Source organism: Mobula hypostoma, chromosome 20, assembly GCF_963921235.1.
Source record: "Mobula hypostoma chromosome 20, sMobHyp1.1, whole genome shotgun sequence".
NCBI lineage: Eukaryota > Metazoa > Chordata > Chondrichthyes > Myliobatiformes > Myliobatidae > Mobula > Mobula hypostoma.
In genome coordinates this window covers 52,674,201-52,695,647 of record NC_086116.1, presented here as the reverse complement: position 1 = coordinate 52,695,647, position 21,447 = coordinate 52,674,201, and the positions used below count along the sequence as shown (strand labels likewise).

Here is a 21,447-nt window from a genome sequence, read left to right as displayed (position 1 = left end):
CGGTTGTTTGCATCTCTTGATGTGTGTTGCGTGAAATGCAAAGGAAGCGTTCAGTAAACAAAACAACATTTAAAAGCCGTCAATAACGCATGTAAAGATATCGAATTCCCTCAGCCCACCTCCAGTCCGAGCAGCGCAGTCACCTTTACCCTGTGAGGCGGCCGATCGTGAGTTGGCGCCCTTTTCTTCCTCATTTTCCATTTGTCAACAGTCTCACCAATCCCAAACTAAGGCTGCTCCTTCGCCCTACTACTCACTGTTGATTGGCAAATTTTCCTGTTAATCAATGAGACGCGCCGCTTTTCTTCACTCAGCGGTACGAATCGGAGCCTCTCTTCGACACTATTGGCTAAGAGTGCCGTCCATCAAAGATGGCCGCGTTCCGCCCAACACCATCGCACCCCAATTGCTGCATTTTATTGGATAGAAATTGGTGTCAATCAATTGGCGCCTCGGACCCCGCCCCCCTGAAGGGGTCACGTTCAGACGTAGGCGGCGACAATCGCTGTCAGTGAGGTCCGTGTCGGTTAGTGGGAGCCGCCTCTTCCTGGTCCGGCCGCTTGCCCGCAGAGGAAGCGGGGCCATGTGATCTGCGGACCATTCAGTTGGGAATGTGCTTTCGCCGGTAGTCGCTGTGGCATCTGTATTCTGGAGGTGCGAGATTCTCGGTCGTGGTTTCAGTGTGCCGATCTGCTTGAAGTTGTATAGTTGTCCCCGCCTGAGGGGACATTCAGAGACCCTAAGCCCATCTGGTGCAGACTTCCAGTTAAACTCTCAGCGTGTTGATGTTCAAGGGGGTGCTTGTCAGTCAGAACTGTTGAACGTTGGTTGATATTTGTTCTTTGTATTTCGGCTCCCTGGCTAGCAACTGACAGTAACGGGAAAATGGAGGCCAAAGCTTTATGTAAAGGAGACGGTGCTTGCAACGCGGTGGCCCCGGAGCCTCATCGCCTACGCGGAATTGGGAGCAGAGAGCACTCCAGGAACACCAACCTGAGAAGGGAGGAGCCCAGAATGAGCGACGAGGAGTACGAGGATTCCGAGGCCGAGCAGTACAAGGATGGTCGGAGCGAGGAAGTGAACTGGGAGGCCAAAGTTCAAGCGTATGCCTGGTGTAAGGAGTTTCTTGGTGGGTCCTGGAAGTTGATTACTGTGGATGAGTTTCAAATCTCAACTATCAGGTAGGTACAAATCCATTAAAGTATTCTCTGGAATTCATGTAGGCCACTTAATACAGCAAGCCTCCGTGCGAATGTCCAAAAGCAAGGATGGAAATACCCAGCAAAGAGTAAAGACGTTTAGAGTGTAATCGCTGTCACGCAGGTTAAGCTAAGCAGAAATCTAGCTTTATACACTTTAAGATTGCCAACACCTCTCAATGTCGAGGTGTGTTTCCCTTGTTTGTTTGGTCCCATCTGCCTTTACCTGACATTTGCTGCCTCATTTTCCCTGATGATCCTCATCAGCCGGGCTTTCCTACCCTTGCCAGCCTTTGCTTCACTCCCTGAGCCATGTTTATCTCACTGTTAAAGTCTCCTTGCCAGATGTCTCTTTAATTGCTGACAAACTGTCGACAAGTTCCTGTCTAATGCCATCAGAATGAGCTGTGCCCCACATTAGCACTTTCACTTGTGTACCAGTCCTATCAGTTTTTTTCCAAACCTACTTTAAAATTAAACATTATCTTTACTGGTTCCAAACTATGCCCCCACTGACACTTTGGCCACATTTCTCAAGAAGAGGTCAAGTATTTCCCCCTCTTAGTACCGTCATCTCCATATTATTTGAGCATCTTCCTGGGTACACTTGACAAATTCTCCTCCATCTAATTCCATAGGAGACCATAAGATAGAGGAGCAGAATTAGGCCATTCAGCCCATTTCGTCTGCTCCACTATAGCATCTTACTATAACCTTTGATGCCCTGAACAATCAGGAAATTATCAATTTTTGCTTTAAATATACCCGTGGTTTTGGCATCCACAGCTGCCTGTGGCAGAGTATTCCACGTATTCACTTCTCTCTGGCTAAAAAAAAAATTCTCCTTTCCTCTGTTCTGAAGGGTCGCCCTTCAATTTTGAGGCTATGCCCTCTAGTTCTGGATACTCCAACCATAGGAAATACCCTCTCCACATTCACCCTATATAGTCCTTTCAACATTCGGTAGGTTTCAATGAGATTCCCTAGTATTCTTCTAAATTCCAGTGAGTACAGGCCCAAACCTGCCAAACACACCTTTTACGTTAACCACTTCATTCCCAGTATCATCCTCATGAACATCCTCTGGACTCTCTCCAATGAGAACACATTCTTTCTGAGATATGGGGCCCAAAACTGTTGACAGTTCTCCAAGACTAGTGTCTTATAAAGCCTCAGCATCACCTCCTTGCTTTTATATTCTACTCCCCTTGAAATAAATGCCAATATTGCATTTACCTTCTTTACCACAGACTCAAGCTGTAAATTAACCTTCTGGGAGTCTTGTACGAGGACTCCCAAGTCCCTTTGCACTTCTGATGTTCGAATTTTCTCCCCATTTAGATAATAGTCTGCACTATTATTCCTTTTACCAAAATGCATTGTCATACATTTCCCAACACTGTATTCCATCTGCCACTTCTTTGCCATTCTTCCAATTTGTCTAAGTCGTTCTGCAATCACATTGCTTCCTCAGAACTGCCTACCTTTCCACAAAGCTATCAATTCCATAACCTGAATCATTGACAAACAATACTGATCCCTGAGGCCATTAGTCACTGGCAGCCAACCAGAAAAAGCTCCTTTTATTCCCACTCGCTGCCTCCCTCCTGTCCGCCATTCCTGTATCCGTGCCAGTATCTTTCCTGTAACACCATGGGATTTTATCTTGTTAAGCAGCCTCATGTGTGGCACCTTATAAAATGCCTCTGAAAATCCAAATAAAAGACATCCACTGCCTCTCCTTTGTCCACCCTGATTGTTACTTCCTCAAAGAACTCTAACAGATTTGTCAGGCAAGATTTCCTTTTACAGAAGCCAGCAGACTTTGACTTATTAGTCTCCAAGTACTCCGAAACCTCATTATAAGTGTTGGACTCCAACACTTTCCCAACCGCTGAGTTTAGGCTAACTAGCCTCTAATTTCTTTTCTTTTGCCTTCCTCCCTTGAAGGGTGGAGTGACATTTGCAATTTTCCAGTCCTCTTGAACCGTGCCAGAATTAAGTGATTCTTGAAAGATCAAAACCAATGCATTTGCTATTTTTCAGCAACTTCTTTCAGAATTCTGGGATGTAGCCCGTGTGGTCCAAGTGACTTCACCACCTTAAAACCTTTCAGTTTGTTTAGCACTTCTTCTTTTGTAATAACAATGACACTCATTCCTGCTCCCTGACACTCATGGACCTCTGGCACACTGCTATTGTCTTCCACAATGAAGACATGCAAAATACCCAACAAGTTCATGGACTATTTCTTTGTCCCCCATTACCTCACCAGCGTTCTTTGGTACTATGTCTGTCTTTGTCAAGAGGGAAGTTACAATTGCCTACTTTTGCAACCCTATTATTCCTATGGTTTGCTGCTCTATTTCTCATTTGGAGGGGCTTATAGTGCACAACATTAAAGTGATCACCCCTTAGTTGTACCCACATAGCCTCACCAAGCTTCCTCCCAGGGATATCCGTAAATTTCTGCTTGATAGTCATAGTCATACTTTATTAATCCTGGGGGAAATTGGTTTTCGTTACAGTTGCTCCATAAATAATAAATAGTAATAGAACCATAAATAGTTAAATAGTAATATATAAATTATGCCAGTTCTCCCTGATGTTCTCCCTAATCAAAAATACAACTCCCCTATCTCCACCTCTATCACAGTTACAGCACTTGTACCCAATGAACCTTGAGCTGCCAGTCGTGGCTGTCTTTAAAGTTTGTTTATGTAAGAGCTGCATAATATATTATCAAAAACAGGTGCATTGTTCATGAGAGTCCAATCAGGTACTGTTGGGATCAGCTTCTCCACAGGATGAGAGGGTTAATTGGATGGAGATTTCGGACTTTAGGATGAAAGGGAAATGGAATTAACAAACACTCCAAAAAGCAGATTGACAGAACGTGGCTAAGGTTAGAAGGGAAGGACAAAAAAGATATCTGTTGCTAGTTAACATTTTAAAATTTTACCAACCCGTTACTGAATTTGACCTTTTTTGGCTTTCAATGTGGTTGATCAATAGAGCACATAGAATTTGACAAGTGACACCACACACAGTAAAGATTTACTATTCCACTATCTAACTCATCAGAAAGCCTAACAGTTCTTGATTTGGCTCATGAAATGATACTCCTTTAAAGAGGTACTCTCTTTAAATATGGTGCACTGGAAAATTTATTATGCTACTGTTACAGGATACTTTTTTAAAAAAATAATTGGTCCAGAAAATCTAATCGCCAGGTACCAACAAAGACCTGAGTATGTTAGATTATCAGCTTTGCTTTTGAGGAAGTTTGCATTGAGTGTTTTAATTTCCTTACTAAAGGTTTCTTAGTTCCTTGTGAGATGGATTATATGGAGGATGAAATGTGTTTAATGAGTAAAGGCTGATATAATCGAAGTAGGTTAAGGCGGAGCTTAAGAGACCAATCTCCCTGTCTTTTTGCATTCTTAATCACGGTTAGATGATCAGGGAGCACCTTGCCAAAGGAAAATCTGATCTTGGACAGCTAAAGTGCTGCTATGATCAAATCCCTTTGTTTCTAACTTTGGTATGAACTTTGAGTGCAAGAGTGCATGTTTTTTTGTTGAATGAACATAAGGTTTTGAAGTGTAGGACAGTGCTCAGCTGCAATAGTCATCTTGGCGAAGAGGTCAGCAACATGTGGACCTTTAATGGTGAGCTCTACAGGGATGTAAAGCATGCTTAAGTGACATTACTGAAACAGCTTTGCCAAAGTTTGCTTGCACAGATAACAAACTAACACCACTTCTAAAGCAGTGTCTGAGAAACGGGGCATAGTTGCTTTTCAAGCCTGATATCATGAGCAAATTTTGTCACGCTCCTGAACACTGACATTACAGATACTTAAATGAATTCTAGTATGAAAATATTGACCAGAAGGCGCTCCACTGGCGACTACTTTCAAGTGTTGCGTCTACATTTCTCCTATTCCTTCAGGCAGATACTTAGTTGAGGAAGATGCTTCTTCTGCTCCATTCCTGCTTGTTCAGTGTTGGCGGCTGAGGTGAATGAATGTCCTGTTTTGCATATCAGGTGCTGCTTGTCTGGGCTTGGGTGGCTGGTTTGGGAGATGGTATGCTCCTTGCATAATTTGCTCCTAAGCTTTTCTGACAAATTTTCAAAGCCATCTTACATGCTGCTCCTTCACTGCATGTCGTTATGGACCAGAATTCCCGTGAGTTGGTGGGAAAACATTGAATCATTCCCTCAATTTTCCTGGCAATTACTTACTGTGACAGAGTACAGAATATAGTGTCTTCTAGGCATCTGGTGTCGGACCTGCAGGTGACACAGCTGCCCATCAGAGCCAACAGTGTAAATCTGGTCTCGATGCTGGGATGTCGTGGTTTACCTTTCATCTCATTAACATCTTTCTGTACTGACCCATATTATTTCACTCGTTAATCTCCAAAAATATCCAGGAATTCTGTCATGAAAATATTTGATGACTACTCTCTACAACTTGCTTGAGTAGTGAATTCCAAAGATTCATCAGCCTCCAAGTAAATAATTTTATTCTCATTTCCTGAATAGCTGGCTGCTTATTTTGAGACTCTGTCTTCTAGTTTGAAGCAGCCCACCTGGCAGAAGCATCAGCTCTACTTTTGCTATCAAGCTTCGTAGGGATTTAGGAAGTTTCACTGTGATTCCCGTTTATATTCTTAAATTCCAGGAGTTCAGGCCTAATCTGCTTGATCACTTTTTGCAAACAAGAGAGAATCTGCAGATGCTGGAAATCCAAGCAATACACACAAAATGCTGGAGGAACTCCCCAAAAGGTCTTGGTCCAAAACGTGAACTGTACTTTTTTTTCATAGATGCTACCTGGCCTGCTGAGTTCCTTCAGCATTTGTATGTGTTGCTAAATACTTATTGCATTGTTTCCGGGGATCAAGGTAACACAATACAGGCCCTTCGGCCCACAATGCTGTGCCAAACATGTACTTACTTTAGAAATTACCTAGGGTGATCCTTAGCCCTCTATTTTTTTGAAAAAAATCTCCATGTACCTATCCGGGAGTCTCTTAAAAGACCCTATCGTATCTGCTTCTACCACCGTTCCCGGCAGCCCATTCCACATCTGCCTGACATCTCCTCTGTACCTACTTCCAAGAACCTTAAAACTGTGCCCTCTCGTGCTAGCCATTTCAGCCCTGGGAAAAAGCCTCTGATATCCACGCGATCAATGCTTCTCATCATCTTATACACCTGTATCAGGACACCTCTCATCCTCCAACGCTCCAAGCAAAAAAGGCCAAGTTCACTCAACGTATTCTCATGAGGCATGCTCCCCAATCCAGGCAACATCCTTGTAAATCTCCTCTGCACCCTTTCTATAGTTTCCACATCCTTCCTATAGTGAGGTGATCTGGTGAACCTTAACTGTACTCCACTTTATTGCAAGTTTTTGCTTCCTTATACAGGTTTCCCCCGCCATCCGAAGGTAGAGCGTTCCTATGAAACGGTTCATAAGCCGGAATGTCGTAAAGCGAAGAAGCGATTACCATTTATCTATATGGGAAAATTTTGTGAGCGTTCGCAGACCTAAAAATAACCTACCAAATCACGCCAAATAACACATAAAGCCTAAAATAACAGTAACATATAGTAAAAGCAGGAATGATGATAAATACACAGCCTATATAAAGTAGAAATACTTTTCCATAATCATTGCCTGCACTGTTGTCCGTAGTGAAAATCTCACGCAAGCGCCGTCGGCAAAAACACGGCGCAAGTGCTCTCGGCAGAAAATCTCACGCAAGCGCTGTTGGCAAAAACACTCTCTCCAGTAACCTTTAAACTATGAAGCTGCCAAATCATACCAAATAACACGTAAAAATACACAGCTTATATAAAGTAGAAATAGTGTATGTACAGTGTAGTATCACTTAAGGGAATCGGGAAGACAGCTTGCCGAGCACACTGATGATGGTGTGTTAGACTGAGTCGTCGGAGTTAGGGTGGTGCAGTGGCCCCCACCCTCTGGGCAGCGACCCAATACTGATCTGCGAAGCATGCAGCGGTAGCCGGGAGGCAATCGTCTCTGATCTGGGCCGACAATTACGTGCCGGGCGGCACCTAATTAATCATTATGTTTATTTCGGCTTTTTTCTTAAAGATGTGCTGTGTACCTCCCGGCTACCGCTGCATTCTTCGCGGATCGGTATCTGTCCGTGGCCTGGGGGTTGGGGTGACAGGACACTGGGGTGTCATCTCGTTTCCATTAGGGCAGGCAGCTAATCTTCTCCTATGACTGCCTGCCTGGATGTCGAAGGTCGAGGTTCGTCATCTGCTGTGGCTGATGTGGACGGCTTGCTTGACTGCTGAGCCTCACGCATTTTTCTATCATACAGTTGTTTGTAAGCACTCAAACCATCCTGCAAATAGCCCCTAAACCTACGTACCCTTTCAAAATTAAAGTTGTACTTTATCATTGCAGCGAAAATCTCACGCAGTTGCTTCACGTTCAGTTCGCTACTGCATTCGGTTTTAATTGTTATCCTTTCCTCTTCCAATTGCATCAGCTCTTCATCTATCAGTTCTTGGTCATGGGATGCCAAAACCTCTTCAACATCATCTTGGTAAGCTTCCACAAGCCAAACTCACTTTGTCCTTACTTCGGTCACCATGATCAAAAGGGTTAATTATGTCTAGTTTTACGCTAAGTGTAACACCCTTATGAGCTCTTTTCCGATACCTTAGAACTCATTTTACAAACGGCTGCTCACAGGCACGTGTTTAAGCAATGCCGGCGAGAATGCCGTTCCGAATCCGGGGGAGAGCGGCTGCTCGGGGCGCGCGCTGCCTTTTTTCATAACAGTGAAAACACCTTCTGTTGGCGAAAGCAGGGAACTAATATAGGTCTTTCATAACAGTGAAGTTTCGTAAAGCAAACTTTTGAAATGCGGGGGACACCTGTATTGGAGCAAGATGTCTTAATTCTTGTTCTCAAATCTTCTCACAGTAATGAGTAAACTACTGTTAAACTTCCCAACAGTTTGCTGAATCTGGCTATTAACTCTATTCCTTTCAGAGACTATCCATGATATCATCTGAACACCAACACCTTCACTTTCTTGACATTCTAAAAGCAGCCGCCTTTTCCTATTTTTCTGTCAAAATGCATAATAAAATGTTTACATCTGCCATGCCCTCGACCATTCACTTCACTTGTTCCCTTAGCACTTCTCTAAACTGTCCTCAGCCCCTGTTGCCACTAGTCTTTGTATCATCAAGAAGCTTGAATGTATGCTCAATTGCCATCTAATTAGGTACCTCCTATATGTTTGTGGTCGTCTTTTGTAGCCCATCCACTTCAAGGTTTGTTGGATTGTCCATTCAGAGATGCTGTTCTGCACACCACTGTTATAGTGTGTGGTTATTTGAGTTAGTGTTGCCTTTCTGTCAGCCTGAACCAGTCTGGCCATTATTCTCTGACCTCTCATTAGCATAGTGTGCATGGCGTTTTCACCTACAGAACTGCCACTCATTGTTTTTTTTTTCCACATCATTTTCTATAAACTCTAGAGACAATTATGTGTGAAAATCCTCGGAGATCTGCAGATTCTGAGATACTCAAACCACCCTATCCAGTCCTAACAATCATTCCATGGTCAAAGTCAATTAAATCACATTTGTTCCCTATTCTGATATTTGGTCTGTTCAGAAACTGAACCACTTGACGATGTCTGCATGCATTTATGCATTGACTTGCTGCCACACGATTCTCTGATTAGATATTTGCATTAACAAGCAGTTGTACGTAATAAGACATAGGACCAGAATTAGGCCATTGGCCCATCGAGTCTGCTCTGCATTCTTGACTGATCCTTTTTTCCCCTCCGCAGCCTTCTCCCTGTAACCTTTGATGCCGTGTTCAATCAAGTACCTATCAAACTCTGCCTTAAATACACCCAACAACCTATCTTCCACAGCTTTTGTGGTAACAAATTCCACAAATTCACCACCCTCGGCTAAAAAAAAATTCCCTGCACCTGTCTTAAATGGACGCTCCTCTATCCTGAGGCTGTGTCCCATTGTCCTAGACTCCCCCACCATGGGAAACGTCCTTTTCATATCTACTCTGTTTAAGCCTTTCAACATTCGAAAGGTTTCCATGAGATCCCACCTCATCCTTCTAAATTCCAGCAAGTACAGAACCAAAATCAACAAATGTTGCTCGTATGATAACCCTTTCATTCCTGGAATCATCCTTGTGAACCTCTTCTGAACCCTCTCCAATGCCAGCACATCTCTTATAAGCTGAGGACCCCAAAACTGTCCAAAATACTCAAGGTGAGGCCTCACCAGTGCCTCTTATAGTCTCAGTATTACATCCCTGCCCTTGTATTCTAGGCCTCTTGAAATGACTGCTAACATGGCATTTGTCTTCCTCACCACCGACTTGACCTGCAGGTTAACCTTCAGGGTGTTCTACTCAAGGACTCCCAAATCACTTTGCATCTCAGATTTTTGGATTTTCTCCTTGTTTAGAAAATAGTCTGCAAATTTATTTCTACTACCAAAGTGCATGACCATGCATTTTCCAACATTGTATTTCATTTGCCTCTTTCTTGTCTATTTTCCTAATCTAAGTCCTTCTGCAGCCTACTTGTTTCCTCAACACTACCTGCCCCTCCACCAATCTTCATATCATTTGCAATCTTGGCATCAAAGCCATTTATTCCATCATCTAAATCGTAGATGTACAACATAAAAAGAAGCGGTTCCTACACCTGACCCCTGTGGAACACCACTAGTCTCTAGCAGCCGACCAGAAAAGGACCCTTTTATTCCCATTCCCTGTCTCTTACCAATCAGCCAATGCTCTAACCATGTTAGTAACTTTCCTGTAATACCACGGGCTGTTAACTTGGTAAGCAGCCTCATGTGTGTCACCTTGTCAAAGGCCTTCTGGAAGTCTAAATATACAACATCCATTGCATCCCCTTTATCTATCCTACTTGTAATCTCCTCAAAGAATTCCAACAGGTTCATCAGGCAAAATTTTCCCTTAAGAAAAGCATGCTGACTTTCTCCTATCTTGTCCTGTGTCCCCAAGTACTCCATAACCTCATCATTAACAATTGACTCCACCATCTTCCCAACCACTGAGGTCAGGCAAACCGGTCCATAATTTCCTTTCTGCTGCCTTCCTCCTTACAGAGCGGAGAGACATATGCAATTGTCTAGTTTTTGAAAGATCATTACTAATGCCTCCACAATCTCTACTACTACCTCTTTCAGAACTCTAGGGTTCAGTTCATCTGGTCTGGATGACATGTACCATTTGGTCTTTCAGCTTTTTATGCACCTTCTCCTTTATAATAGTAACTGTACTCTCTTCCCTTCCCTCACACCTTTCAACTTCTGGCACACTGTTGGTGTCTTCCATGGTGAAGAATGATGCAAAATACTCATTCAGTTCATCTACCATCTCCTTATTCCCCATTATTATTTCTCTGCCCTCATTCTCTAGCAGTCCTGTGTCCTTTCTCATCTCTTTTATCTTTATGTACTTGAAAAGGCTTTTACTATCCACTTTGATCATGTTTGCTAGCTTGCTTTCATATTTCATCTTTTCCCGCTTAATGGTTCTTTTAGTTGCTCTCTGTAGGTTTTTAAAGGTTTCCCAAGCCTGTCTTCCCACTAATTTTTGCTTTGTTGTATGCCCTCTTTTTTGCTTTTACATTAGCTTTGACATCCCTTGTCAGCCACAGTTGAACCATTTTGCCATTTGAGTACTTCTTTGTTTTTGGAATACATCTATCCTGCACCTTCCTCATTTTTACTAGAAACTCATGCCATTGCTGCTCTGCTGTCATCCCTGCCAGCATCTTTGCTGCTGCTAGGGAGACAGATAGGAGACAGATTCTGGAAAGGTGTATTAATAACAGGGTTGTCGTGGTGGGAGATTTTAACTTCCCAAATATTGATTTGCATCTCCTGAGAGCAAGGGCTTTAGATGGGGTGGAGTTTATTAGGTGTGTTCAGGAAGGTTTCCTGACACAATATACAAACATAGAAAACCTACAGCACAATATAGGCCCTTCCGCCCACAAAGCTGTGCTGAACATGCCCTTACCTTAGAACTCCCTAAGCTTACCCATAGCCCTTTATTTTTCTAAGCTCCATGTATCTATCCAGCAGTCTCTTAAAAGACCCTATTGTTTCCGCCTCCACCACCGCCACTGGCAGCTCATTCCACACACACACCACTCTCTGCATTTTAAAAAAAACACTTATCCCTGACTTATGTAAATAAGCCTACAAGAGGAGAGGCTAGACTTGATCTGGTATTGAGAAATGAACCTGGTCAAGTGTCAGGTCTCTCAGTGGGCGAGCATTTTGGAGATAGTGATCACAATTCTATCTCCTTTACCATAGCATTGGAGAGGGATAGGAACAGACAAGTTAGAAAAATGTTTAATTGGACTAAGGGGAAATATGAAGCTACCAGGCAGGAACTTAGAAGCATAAATTGGGAACAGATGTTCTCAGGGAAATATACATCAGAAATGTGGCAAATGTTCAGGGGATATTTCAGTGGCGTTCTGCACAGGTACGTTCCAATGAGACCGGGAAAGGATGATAGGGTACAGGAACCGTGGTGTATAAAGGCTGTTGAAAATCTAGTCAAGAAGAAAAGAAAAGCTTACGAAAGGTTCAAAAAACTAGGTAATGATAGAGATTTAGAAAATTATAAGGCTAGCAGGAAGAGCCTGAAATTAGGAGAGCCAGAAGGGGCCATGAGAAAAGGCCTTGGCGAGCAAGATTAAGGAAACCCCAAGGCATTCTACAAGTATGTGAAGAGCAAGAGGATAAGACGTGAGGGAGTAGGACCAATCAAGTGTGACAGTGGAAAGGTGTGTATGGAACCGGAGGAGATAGCAGAGGTACTTAGTGAATACTCAAGCAAAGTCTTCATTACGGAAAAGGACCTTGGCAGTTGTAGGGATGACTTAAAGCGGATTGAAAAGCTTGAGCATATAGATATTAAGAAAGAGGATGTGCTGGAGCTTTTGGAAAGCATTGAGTTGGGTAAGTCTCCGGGACTGGATGAGATCTACCCCAGGCTACTGTGGGAAGTGAGGGAGGAGATTGCTAAGCCTCTGGCGATGATCCTTGGATCATCAATGGGGATGGGAGAGGTTCTGGAAGATTGGAGGGTTGCAGATGTTGTTCCCTTATTCAAGAAAGGGAGTAGAGATAGCCCAGGAAATTATAGACCCGTGAGTCTTACTTCAGTGGTTGGTAAGTTGATGGAAAAGATGCTGAGAGGCAGGATTTATGAACATTTGGAGAGGCATAATATGATTAGGACTAGTCATTATTGCTTTGTCAAAGGCAGGTCATGCCTTACAAGCCTGATTGATTTTTTTTGAGGAAATGATTAAACACATTGAAGGTAGAGCAGTAGATGTAGTGAATATGGATTTCAGCAAGGCATTTGATAAGTTACCCCATGCAAGGCTTATAGAGAAAGTGAGGAGGCATGGGATCAAAGGGGACCTTGCTTTGTGGATTCACAGTTGGCTTGCTCACAGAAGGCAAAGTGTGGTTGTAGACGGGTCATATTCTGCATGGAGGTCAGTCACCAGTGGTGTGCCTCAAGGATCTGTTCTGGGACCCCTTCTTTTCGTGATTTTTCTAAATGACCTGGATGAGGAACTGGAGGGATGGGTTAGTAAATTTGCTGATGACACAAAGGCTGGGGGTGTTGTGGATAGTGGCAGATGGAGTTCAACCCAGATAAGTGTGAGGTGGTTCATTTTGGTAGGTCAAATATGATGGCAGAATGTAGTCTTAATGGTAAGACTCTTGGCAGTGTGGAGGATCCAAGGGATCTTGGGGTCTGAGTCCATAGGACACTCAAAGCTGCTGTGCAGGTTGATTCTGTGGTTAATAGGCATACGGTACATTGGCCTTCATCAACCATGGGATTAAGTTTAAGAGCCAAGAAGTAATGTTACAGCTATATAGGACCCTGGTCGGGCCCCACTTGGAGTACTGTGTTCACTTCTGGTCACCTCACTACAGGAAGGATGTAGAAACTATAGAACGGGTGCAGAGGAGGTTTGCAAGGGTGTTGCCTGTATTGGGGAGCATGCCTTATGAGAATAGGTTGAGTGAACTGGGCCTTTTCTCCTTGGAGCGGTGGAGGATGAGAGGTGACCTGATAAAGGTGTATAAAACGATGAGAGGCATTGATCGCGTGGATAGTCAGAGGCTTTTTCCCAGGGCTGAAATGGCTAACACGAGAGGGCACAGTTTTAAGGGGCTTGGAAGTGGGTACAGAGGAGATGTCAGGGGTAAGTTTTTCTTTTATGCAGAGAGTGGTGAGGGCTTGGAACGGGTTGCGGTCGATGTGGTGGAGGCGGTTAACATGGGGTCTTTTAAGAGACTCCTGGATAGGTACATTGAGGTCTGGATAACCTTGGGTAATTTCTCAGTAAGTACATGTTCGGCACAGTATTGTGGGCTGAAGGGTCTGTATTGTGCTGTAGGCTTCTATGTTTCTATCTCCTTCCAATTTACTTTGGCCAATCCCTCTCTCATACCACTGTAATTTCCTTTACATTCTGCCACATCAGACTTTACTTTCTCCCTATGAAATTTCAAGTTTGAAGTACTGTAATAAACTGGCCACTGAGTGTATTACCTACTCAACTAAACCGTTACATAGTTTGTGTATGGTCAAGGCCCTAGCAGTGCAGCACCTCACTGGTTACAACCTTTCATTTTAAAAATGACCACCTTAATTCTTAATTTTTTCTCTGCATTTAAGCAATCATCTATCCTGGCTCCGTAATTTTGCTCAATCATTTGCACAGCAACATATTAAAGGGTTTCTGAAAGTCCAACTGAACCCATGACAACTCATTCACCCTTATCTGTTCAGCTAATTGCTACAAATTCCAACAATTTGTCAAACATCTTCCTTTCATAATTGCCTTTCAATCTGCTCAAACCTATAATTTTCTAAATGAACTGCTATTGCCTCCTCAGTAATAGATTTTATCCTTACTCTGACAAACCAACTGTTGATCTTTTCTTGCATCCTCTCTCCCTACTTCCTTTACTAATAGGGTTACATTTCCTCTATATTGGTTTATGGGAACTGTTGTGGAATTTTGGAGGATATTCAGAGACATGGTTAAGAGAGGGATGGAACTGATTGATTTAGTATTCCAGGGTTTAAATTTTCAGAAGGGATAAGGAGGTAAGAGGGGGAAGAGTTGCACTGCTAGTCAGAGACTGTATCACAGCTACACTCAAAGAGGACATAATGACACAACATAAGTAGAACTCAAATAAGAAAAGTGCACTCGTGATGGGATGAAACTATAGACCATTCCTACCTCCATAGCCGTTAGGACTGAGGTATATGTAGGTGCATTCCAGTGAGTTTCTTAAAACAGTGTGTGGATTGTTCAGTCGGAGAAGGTGCTTGTCAAGTAGAATTAAAGAGAATCCCAAGGCAAGTGTGCCAGAGGTCATCTTCACCCAGTCTACCTGTGACACCACTTTCAGGTTCCCTTCCTGGTTTCCTGGTCACTCTTACCAAAGCAATTCTGGTATTTCTAGTGGGGGACACTAAGTGTTAATTACGGTGCTCATCAGGGCAGTTAGACATCGGGAGTTGTCTAATGATGTACTGTCTGAGGAGATATATCAGTGAATTAGATGATGGAATAGATGGATTTGTTACCAAGTTTGCAGATGTTACGAAGATTGGTGGAGGAGCAGGTCGTGTTGAAGAAACAGATCGGCTGCAGAAGGACTTAGACAGATTAGGAGAATGGGTAAGAAAGTGCCAAATGAAATACAATGCAGGAAATGCATGGTAATACTCTTTGATAGTAGAAATAACTGTGCAGGCTATTTTCTAAACAAGAAGAAAATCCAAACATCTGAGATGCAAAGTGACTTGAGAATCCTTGTGCAGAACACCCTAAATGTTAACTTGCAGGTAGAGTTGGTGGTGAGGAAGGCAAATGCAATGTTAGCATTCATTTCAAGAGGTCTAGAATACACAATCTGAGATGTGATGCTGAGGCTTTTTAAGGCACTGGTGAGGCCTCACCTTGAAAATTGTGAACAGTTTAGGGGTCCTCACTTAAGAAAAGATGTGTTGGCATTGGACAGTGTTCAGAGGAGGTTCACAAGGATGATTCTGGGAATGAAAGAGTTATCATTCATAGTTCTGGATCTGTACTTGCTGGAATTTGGAAGGATGAATTGGGATCTCATTGAAACCTTTTGAATATTGAAAGGCCTAGATAGAGTAGATGTGGAAAGCTTGTTTCCCATGGTGGGGGAGTCTAGGACAAGAGGGCACAGCCTCAGGATAGATGGGCATCCATTTAAAGCAGAGATGTGTAAAATTTGTTTTTAGCCAGAAGGTGGTGAATTTGTTACCACAGGCAGCTGTGGAGACCAGGTCGTTGGGTGTATTTAAGGCAGAACTACATAGGTTCTTGATTGGACATGGCATCAAAGGCTACTGGGAGAAGGCTGGGGAGTGGGGCTGAAGAGTGGGGGAGAAAAGGATCAGCCATGGTTAAATGGCAGAGCAGACTCATTAGGCCAAATGGCGTGATTCTGCTCCTATGTCTTCTGGTCCTTGTCTGATTGCAGCAAAGTTTCTGTTGCTGTCATTGTTAATGAGCCAGGGTGATGAAGATAAGTGGATAAACAGAATCGTCATTGATAGATACCTTTGTGATCAAGATATATTTGCTCAGAAGATGATGTACTTCAATATGTGCGATGAGTGGATTAGAAATTTTGCATTGGGGCCTGCATTTTGTCTCGAAATGCAAGTAATAAGACATGCTCCAAGTATTTTATCACCAGATGTTTCCACTGGAGTTGGTGCTCCCTGCTCCCTCCCAGCCAATCACTTTGCCAGAAGGTCACTCCTTTTCATAACCTTGGCATTGATGTCACATGGGGAATTGGTTATCTTCATAAAAGTGATGCAGGCAAGGTTTTGTTTTTGAAAGGTCATTTTATCCTCATTCTCAACATGTATTGCCCAGTATTGGGGCAAATGCTGATGATCTGTATAGTGAGCCAGAGTCATGAGACATGCATATAATACACAGGAGAAATTACTGAGATGTCAGACAAGCTTATTCTTCCCTTATCCCTGAAAAACAGCATTCCCCTATCGGTGTGACCTTCCTCTGTCGTCTTCTCTTTGAACTGGCCAACTCCTGCACAGTGTCATTCAAGTTCAAAAGTTCAATAGTTCCATTTCATATCAGGGAATGTATACAATACACAACCTGGAATTCTTGTTCTTCACAGACATTCACCAAAACAGAAGACTGCCCCAAAGAATGTGACAGTAAAAATGTTGGAACCCCAAAGCACCCCTACTTCCCCCACACAAGCAGCAGCAAAGCAACACCCTTCCCTTCCCCTCCCCCCACTACTTCAGCAAAAAAAGAAAGTATCAGCACCCACCACCCACCTAGCAAGCATTTAGCGAAGCCTCCAAGAAAGACCATGATCTGCAGTGCAATAAAAACTAATCGTTCACCTGACAATTCAACATATCACAGGCGCACGCACGTGCGTGTTCTCCCCCTCGCCCTTGCCCTCATAAAGGGACAGACTATTGTTAATAACAAAGAATCTTGAGTTCCCAAGCAGTATCCCAGGGTAACAGTCATGTTTTTTAGAGGTACCCTTGAAGGACCTATAACTGCTGGTCTAAAACTTCATATTGGGGAGTGAATTTAAAAACGCAAACACGAGGAAATCTGCACCCCACCGAATTCATTTCTGCATACCTCGACACTGTTTTATCCCCCCTTGTTCAATCTCTTCCCACCTATGTTCGTGATACTTCTCATGCTCTGAATTCTTTCAATGATTTTAAGTTCCCTGGCCCCCACCGCTTTATTTTTACCATGAATGTCCAGTCCCTATATACCTCCATCCCCCACCAGGAAGGTCTCAAAGCTCTCTGCTTCTTTTTGGATTCCAGACATAACCAGATCCCCTCTACCACCACTCTCCTCCGTCTAGCGGAATTGGTCCTTACTCTTAATGATTTCTCCTTTGGTTCCTCCCACCTCCTCCAAACTAAAGGTGTAGCCATGGGCACCCGCTTGGGCCCGAGTTATCCCTGCCTTTTTGTTGGCTTTGTGGAACAATACTGGTATCTGTTCCCCACTTTTCCTTCGCTACATCGACGACTGCATTGGCGCTGCTTCCTGCACGCATGCTGAGCTCATTGACTTCATTAACTTTGCCTCCAACTTTCACCCTGCCCTCAAGTTTAGCTGGTCCATTTCCAACACCTCCCTCCCCTTTCTTGATCTTTCTGTCTCTATCTCCGGAGACACCTTATCTACTGATGTCTACTATAAGCCTACGGACCCGCAGCTATTTGGACTATTCCTCTTCCCACCCTGTCTCTTGCAAAAATGCTATCCTCTTCTCGCAATTCCTCCATCTCCGCCGCATCTGCTCTCAGGATGAGGCTTTTCATTCCAGGACGAAGGAGATGTTCTCCTTTTTTAAAGAAAGGGGCTTCCCTTCCTCTACCATCAACTCTGCTCTCAAACACATCTCTCCCATTTCACATACATCTGCTCTCACCCCATCCTCCCGCCACCCCACTAGGAATAGGGTTCCCCTGGTCCTCACCTACCACTCCACCTGCCTCCAGGTCCAACATATAATTCTCTGTAACTTCACCCACCTCCAACAGGATCCCACCACTAAGCACATCTCCTCTCCCCCCCCCCTGCTTTCCACAGGGATTGCTCCCTACGCGACTCCCTTGTCCATTCGTCCCCCCCATCCCTCCTCACTGATCTCCCTCCCGGCACTTATCCTTGTAAGCAAAACAAGTGCTACACATGCCCTTACACTTCCTCCCTTACCACCATTCAGGGCCCCAGACAGTCCTTCCAGGTGAGGTGACACTTCACCTGTTAGTCGGCTGGGGTGATATACTGCATCCGGTGCTCCCGATGCGGCCTTCTGTATATTGGCGAGACCCGACGCAGGCTGGGAGACCATTTTGCTGAACACCATCGCTCTGTCCACTAGAGAAAGTAGGATCTCCCAGTAGCCACACATTTTAATTCCACGTCCCATTCCCATTCTGATATGTCTATCCACGGCCTCCTCTACTGTAAAGATGAAGCCACACTTAGGTTGGAGGAACAACACCTTATATTCCGTCTGGGTAGACTCCAACCTGATGACATGAACATTGACTTCTCTAACTTCTGTTAATGCCCCACCTCTCCTTCGTACCCCATCCCTTATTTATTATTTTTTTCTTTCCCCCTTTTTTCCCCTCTTTTTTTCTTCCTCTGTCCCTCTCACTATAACTCCTTGCCCATCCTCTGGGTTTTTCTCCCCCCTCCCCCTTTCTTTCTCCCTTGGCCTCCAGTCCCATGGTCCTCTCCCTTCTCCAGCCTGGTATCCCTTTTGCCAATGAACTTTCCAGCTCTTGGCTCCATTCCTCCCCCTCCTGTCTTCTCCTATCATTTTGGATCTCCTCCTCCCCCTCCCACTTTCAAATCTCTTACTGTCTCTTCTTTCAGTTAGTCCTGACGAAGGATCTTGGCCCGAAACGTCGACTGTACCTCTTCTTATAGATGCTGCCTGGCCTGCTGCGTTCACCAGCAACTTTGTGTGTGTTGATTGGAGAGTGAAGGTAGCTTGTGTGTGATTTAATATGAGGTAGCTGTTACACACCAGTCAGCACATGAACTTGTCAGTCTGAGGGCTAGATCCAGTGTCAAAGGAATCACATAATGATAACCTAGACAGGTGTTTTTTTATCCAGCTTAATGTGACCTTGATCTCTGCCTAGCAGTTTGAATTGTGTAAACCTTGGTGCATATGTAAACAGTCATGATTTCAGGTATTTGGAAAAGAAGCTGGAGCACCAGTTCAATTCAAAATGAATAATTGGTCATGTGCTTATTTAAACTCATTAATTCAGATTTGGAATTGGGATCTGGAACAATGAAATTCCTTTACACCAAGTTGAGTGTCCCTTCAGTAGTGTTCATTTTAAAACTGGATGGGTCAGCTTTAGCTGAGGGAGATCACTTGTAATTGTTAAATTACTTCAGTCTTGGAGAGGAAATCTTCACAATCAGAATCAGGTTTATTAGCTGACATGTTGTGAAATTTGTTCTTTTATGATACAGTTCAAGACATAAAAATGACTAGAAATTGCGAATAATAAATATTGCCAAAAAGGAATAATGCAGTAGTGTTCATGGACAGTTCAAAAATCTATTGATAGAGGGGAAGAAACCGTTCCTAAAACATTAACTGTGTAGTAACTAGAAGAAGATGGTGGGGAGGCTTGTGCCCATGATAGAGTTGGGTAAGTGTGCAGCTTTCCACAGCCTCTTGATTTTGCACATTGGAGTCTCAATACCAGGCAGTGATATGGCTAGTTCTCCAAATTCCTGGCTGTTTGTCTCTGGTCTTGGGCAGCATGTCAGTCATTTGAGACCATGGTGTGATCTGAACCTTTGGTTTCAGAATACTGTAAATTATTAACCTCTACAAAGTAAACTTTCCTGTTCGGAGTAAATGAAATGCTAGAAAATCTTATAATCAGTTCCCAAATCGCTGATGTTTTTTTTCTTGTGTCTGTGTCCTTTTTGTCTCTAGTGGAGGCCTCAGTAACCTGTTGTATCTCTGCACTCTGCCAGATCATGTGTTAAGTGTGGGCGATGAGCCTCGCCAGGTACTGCTGCGTGTTTATGGAGCCATCCTACAGGTCAGTGTAACTGACTCATTTGATGACAGCAATAAATAGCGGAGCTGCTCGAGCTGCTTTTAAATTTGTGGTTCCCATAACGAATCAGGATTGTTTACAATAATTATCAATTATTTTGCTTTTATTTTTGCTTCACCTGTTTTGTCCGGTTTTAATATGTTTACTCTTGCTTGCACATAATTCTGCAATGTTCACTTCTGTAACCACATCAGAATCAACATAGCAAATGTCTGCGAAATGCTGTCTCTAGTTGCATAGCTGAATATTGACATCTTCGTTCCCAGTAGAGGCCAGGAGAACCTTTATTTAAATTGTGCTGAAGTTCAGACACTTGACGTATAATGAGCCTGTTAATACCATTGAACTAAGTATCTGTCTAATCTTTTAACTATTTCCAGTCCCATTTAGATTTGACTTGAGCAGTGCATCAGGACTTGAATTGGTAGTGCCTTGCTGCAATAAATTTTCCTAATTTGGAAAAGGAGAAGATGGAATTTAGGCAAGGGAAAATTCACACAATTCCAAATGACTTGGACACTTCAGTGCTATGCTACACAATAATTTGTGTTGCAGATTAAACAAAATAAAGCCATTTGATTTATCGAATGTGTGACACCTCAATATCAAAGAAAAGGGATAATTAAGAAGTTGGGATTTCTGCTGCTAAATCAAAAACAAAGTGGTTCTGTTTTCATGTTACCATGACTTCTGCTAAACAATGTCTTACAGTTCACAGTTACCATCCCCTCCTTTTTACTGTCTAGTTTCTCATTAACCAATAGTGCATCTTGGGGATTGCAATGTAATTCTGTATGCTTGTCAAATGAGTTGTACACTATTGAGAAGTGTATAAACTGTGACCCAGTTTGTAGTTTAGTCTATTTAAGTGTTGGCACGTGGCCAAATGGTTAAGTCGTTGGGCTAGTGATCTGAAGGTCGCTAGTTCAAGCCTCAGCTGAGGCAGTGTGTTGTGTCCTTGAGCAAGGCACTTAACCACATTGCTCTGCGATGACACCGGTGCCAAGCTGTATTGGTGCTAGTGCCCTTCCCTTGGACAACATCAGTGGCATGGAGAGGGGAGATTTGCAGCATGGGCAACTGCCGGTCTTCCATACAACCTTGCCCAGGCCTGTGGCCTGGAAACCTTCCAAGGAGCAAATCCATGGTCTTACAAGACTAATGGATGCCTATATTTTTTTTATATTCTAGTTTAAGCTTTCTAAGGAGCCAGTTTCCTTTTTCCTTCTGGCTATATTTCTGGCCTGATTCTCATCTCCCTTCCCCCACCTCTCCATTGGGAAAACCTCGTGTTTTGGCACCAAACAAAACAATAGCCCATTGGCACAGCTGTTTATACACAGCTTTCAAGTCAAGTCCAGTATTTTGCAGCCCTTGACTGAAAATGATGCCGTCCTTTGTATATTCTCCTGATGTAAATACAATTCAGGTTGGCTG

General features: G+C 43.4%; 1 protein-coding gene across 1 annotated transcript in view; it reads left to right on the top strand.

Annotated features, from left to right (window-relative positions):
* The first annotated feature begins 485 nt into the window (after positions 1–485).
* The window catches only part of chkb (choline kinase beta), a 44,161-nt gene continuing 23,199 nt past the window's right edge, over positions 486–21,447 (top strand). The window contains exons 1-2 of the mRNA XM_063072927.1: positions 486–1,181; positions 19,884–19,992. Of these exons, the coding sequence (XP_062928997.1) occupies positions 886–1,181; positions 19,884–19,992 (405 nt within the window). The 5' untranslated portion in view covers positions 486–885. The remainder of the gene's footprint in view (positions 1,182–19,883; positions 19,993–21,447) is intronic.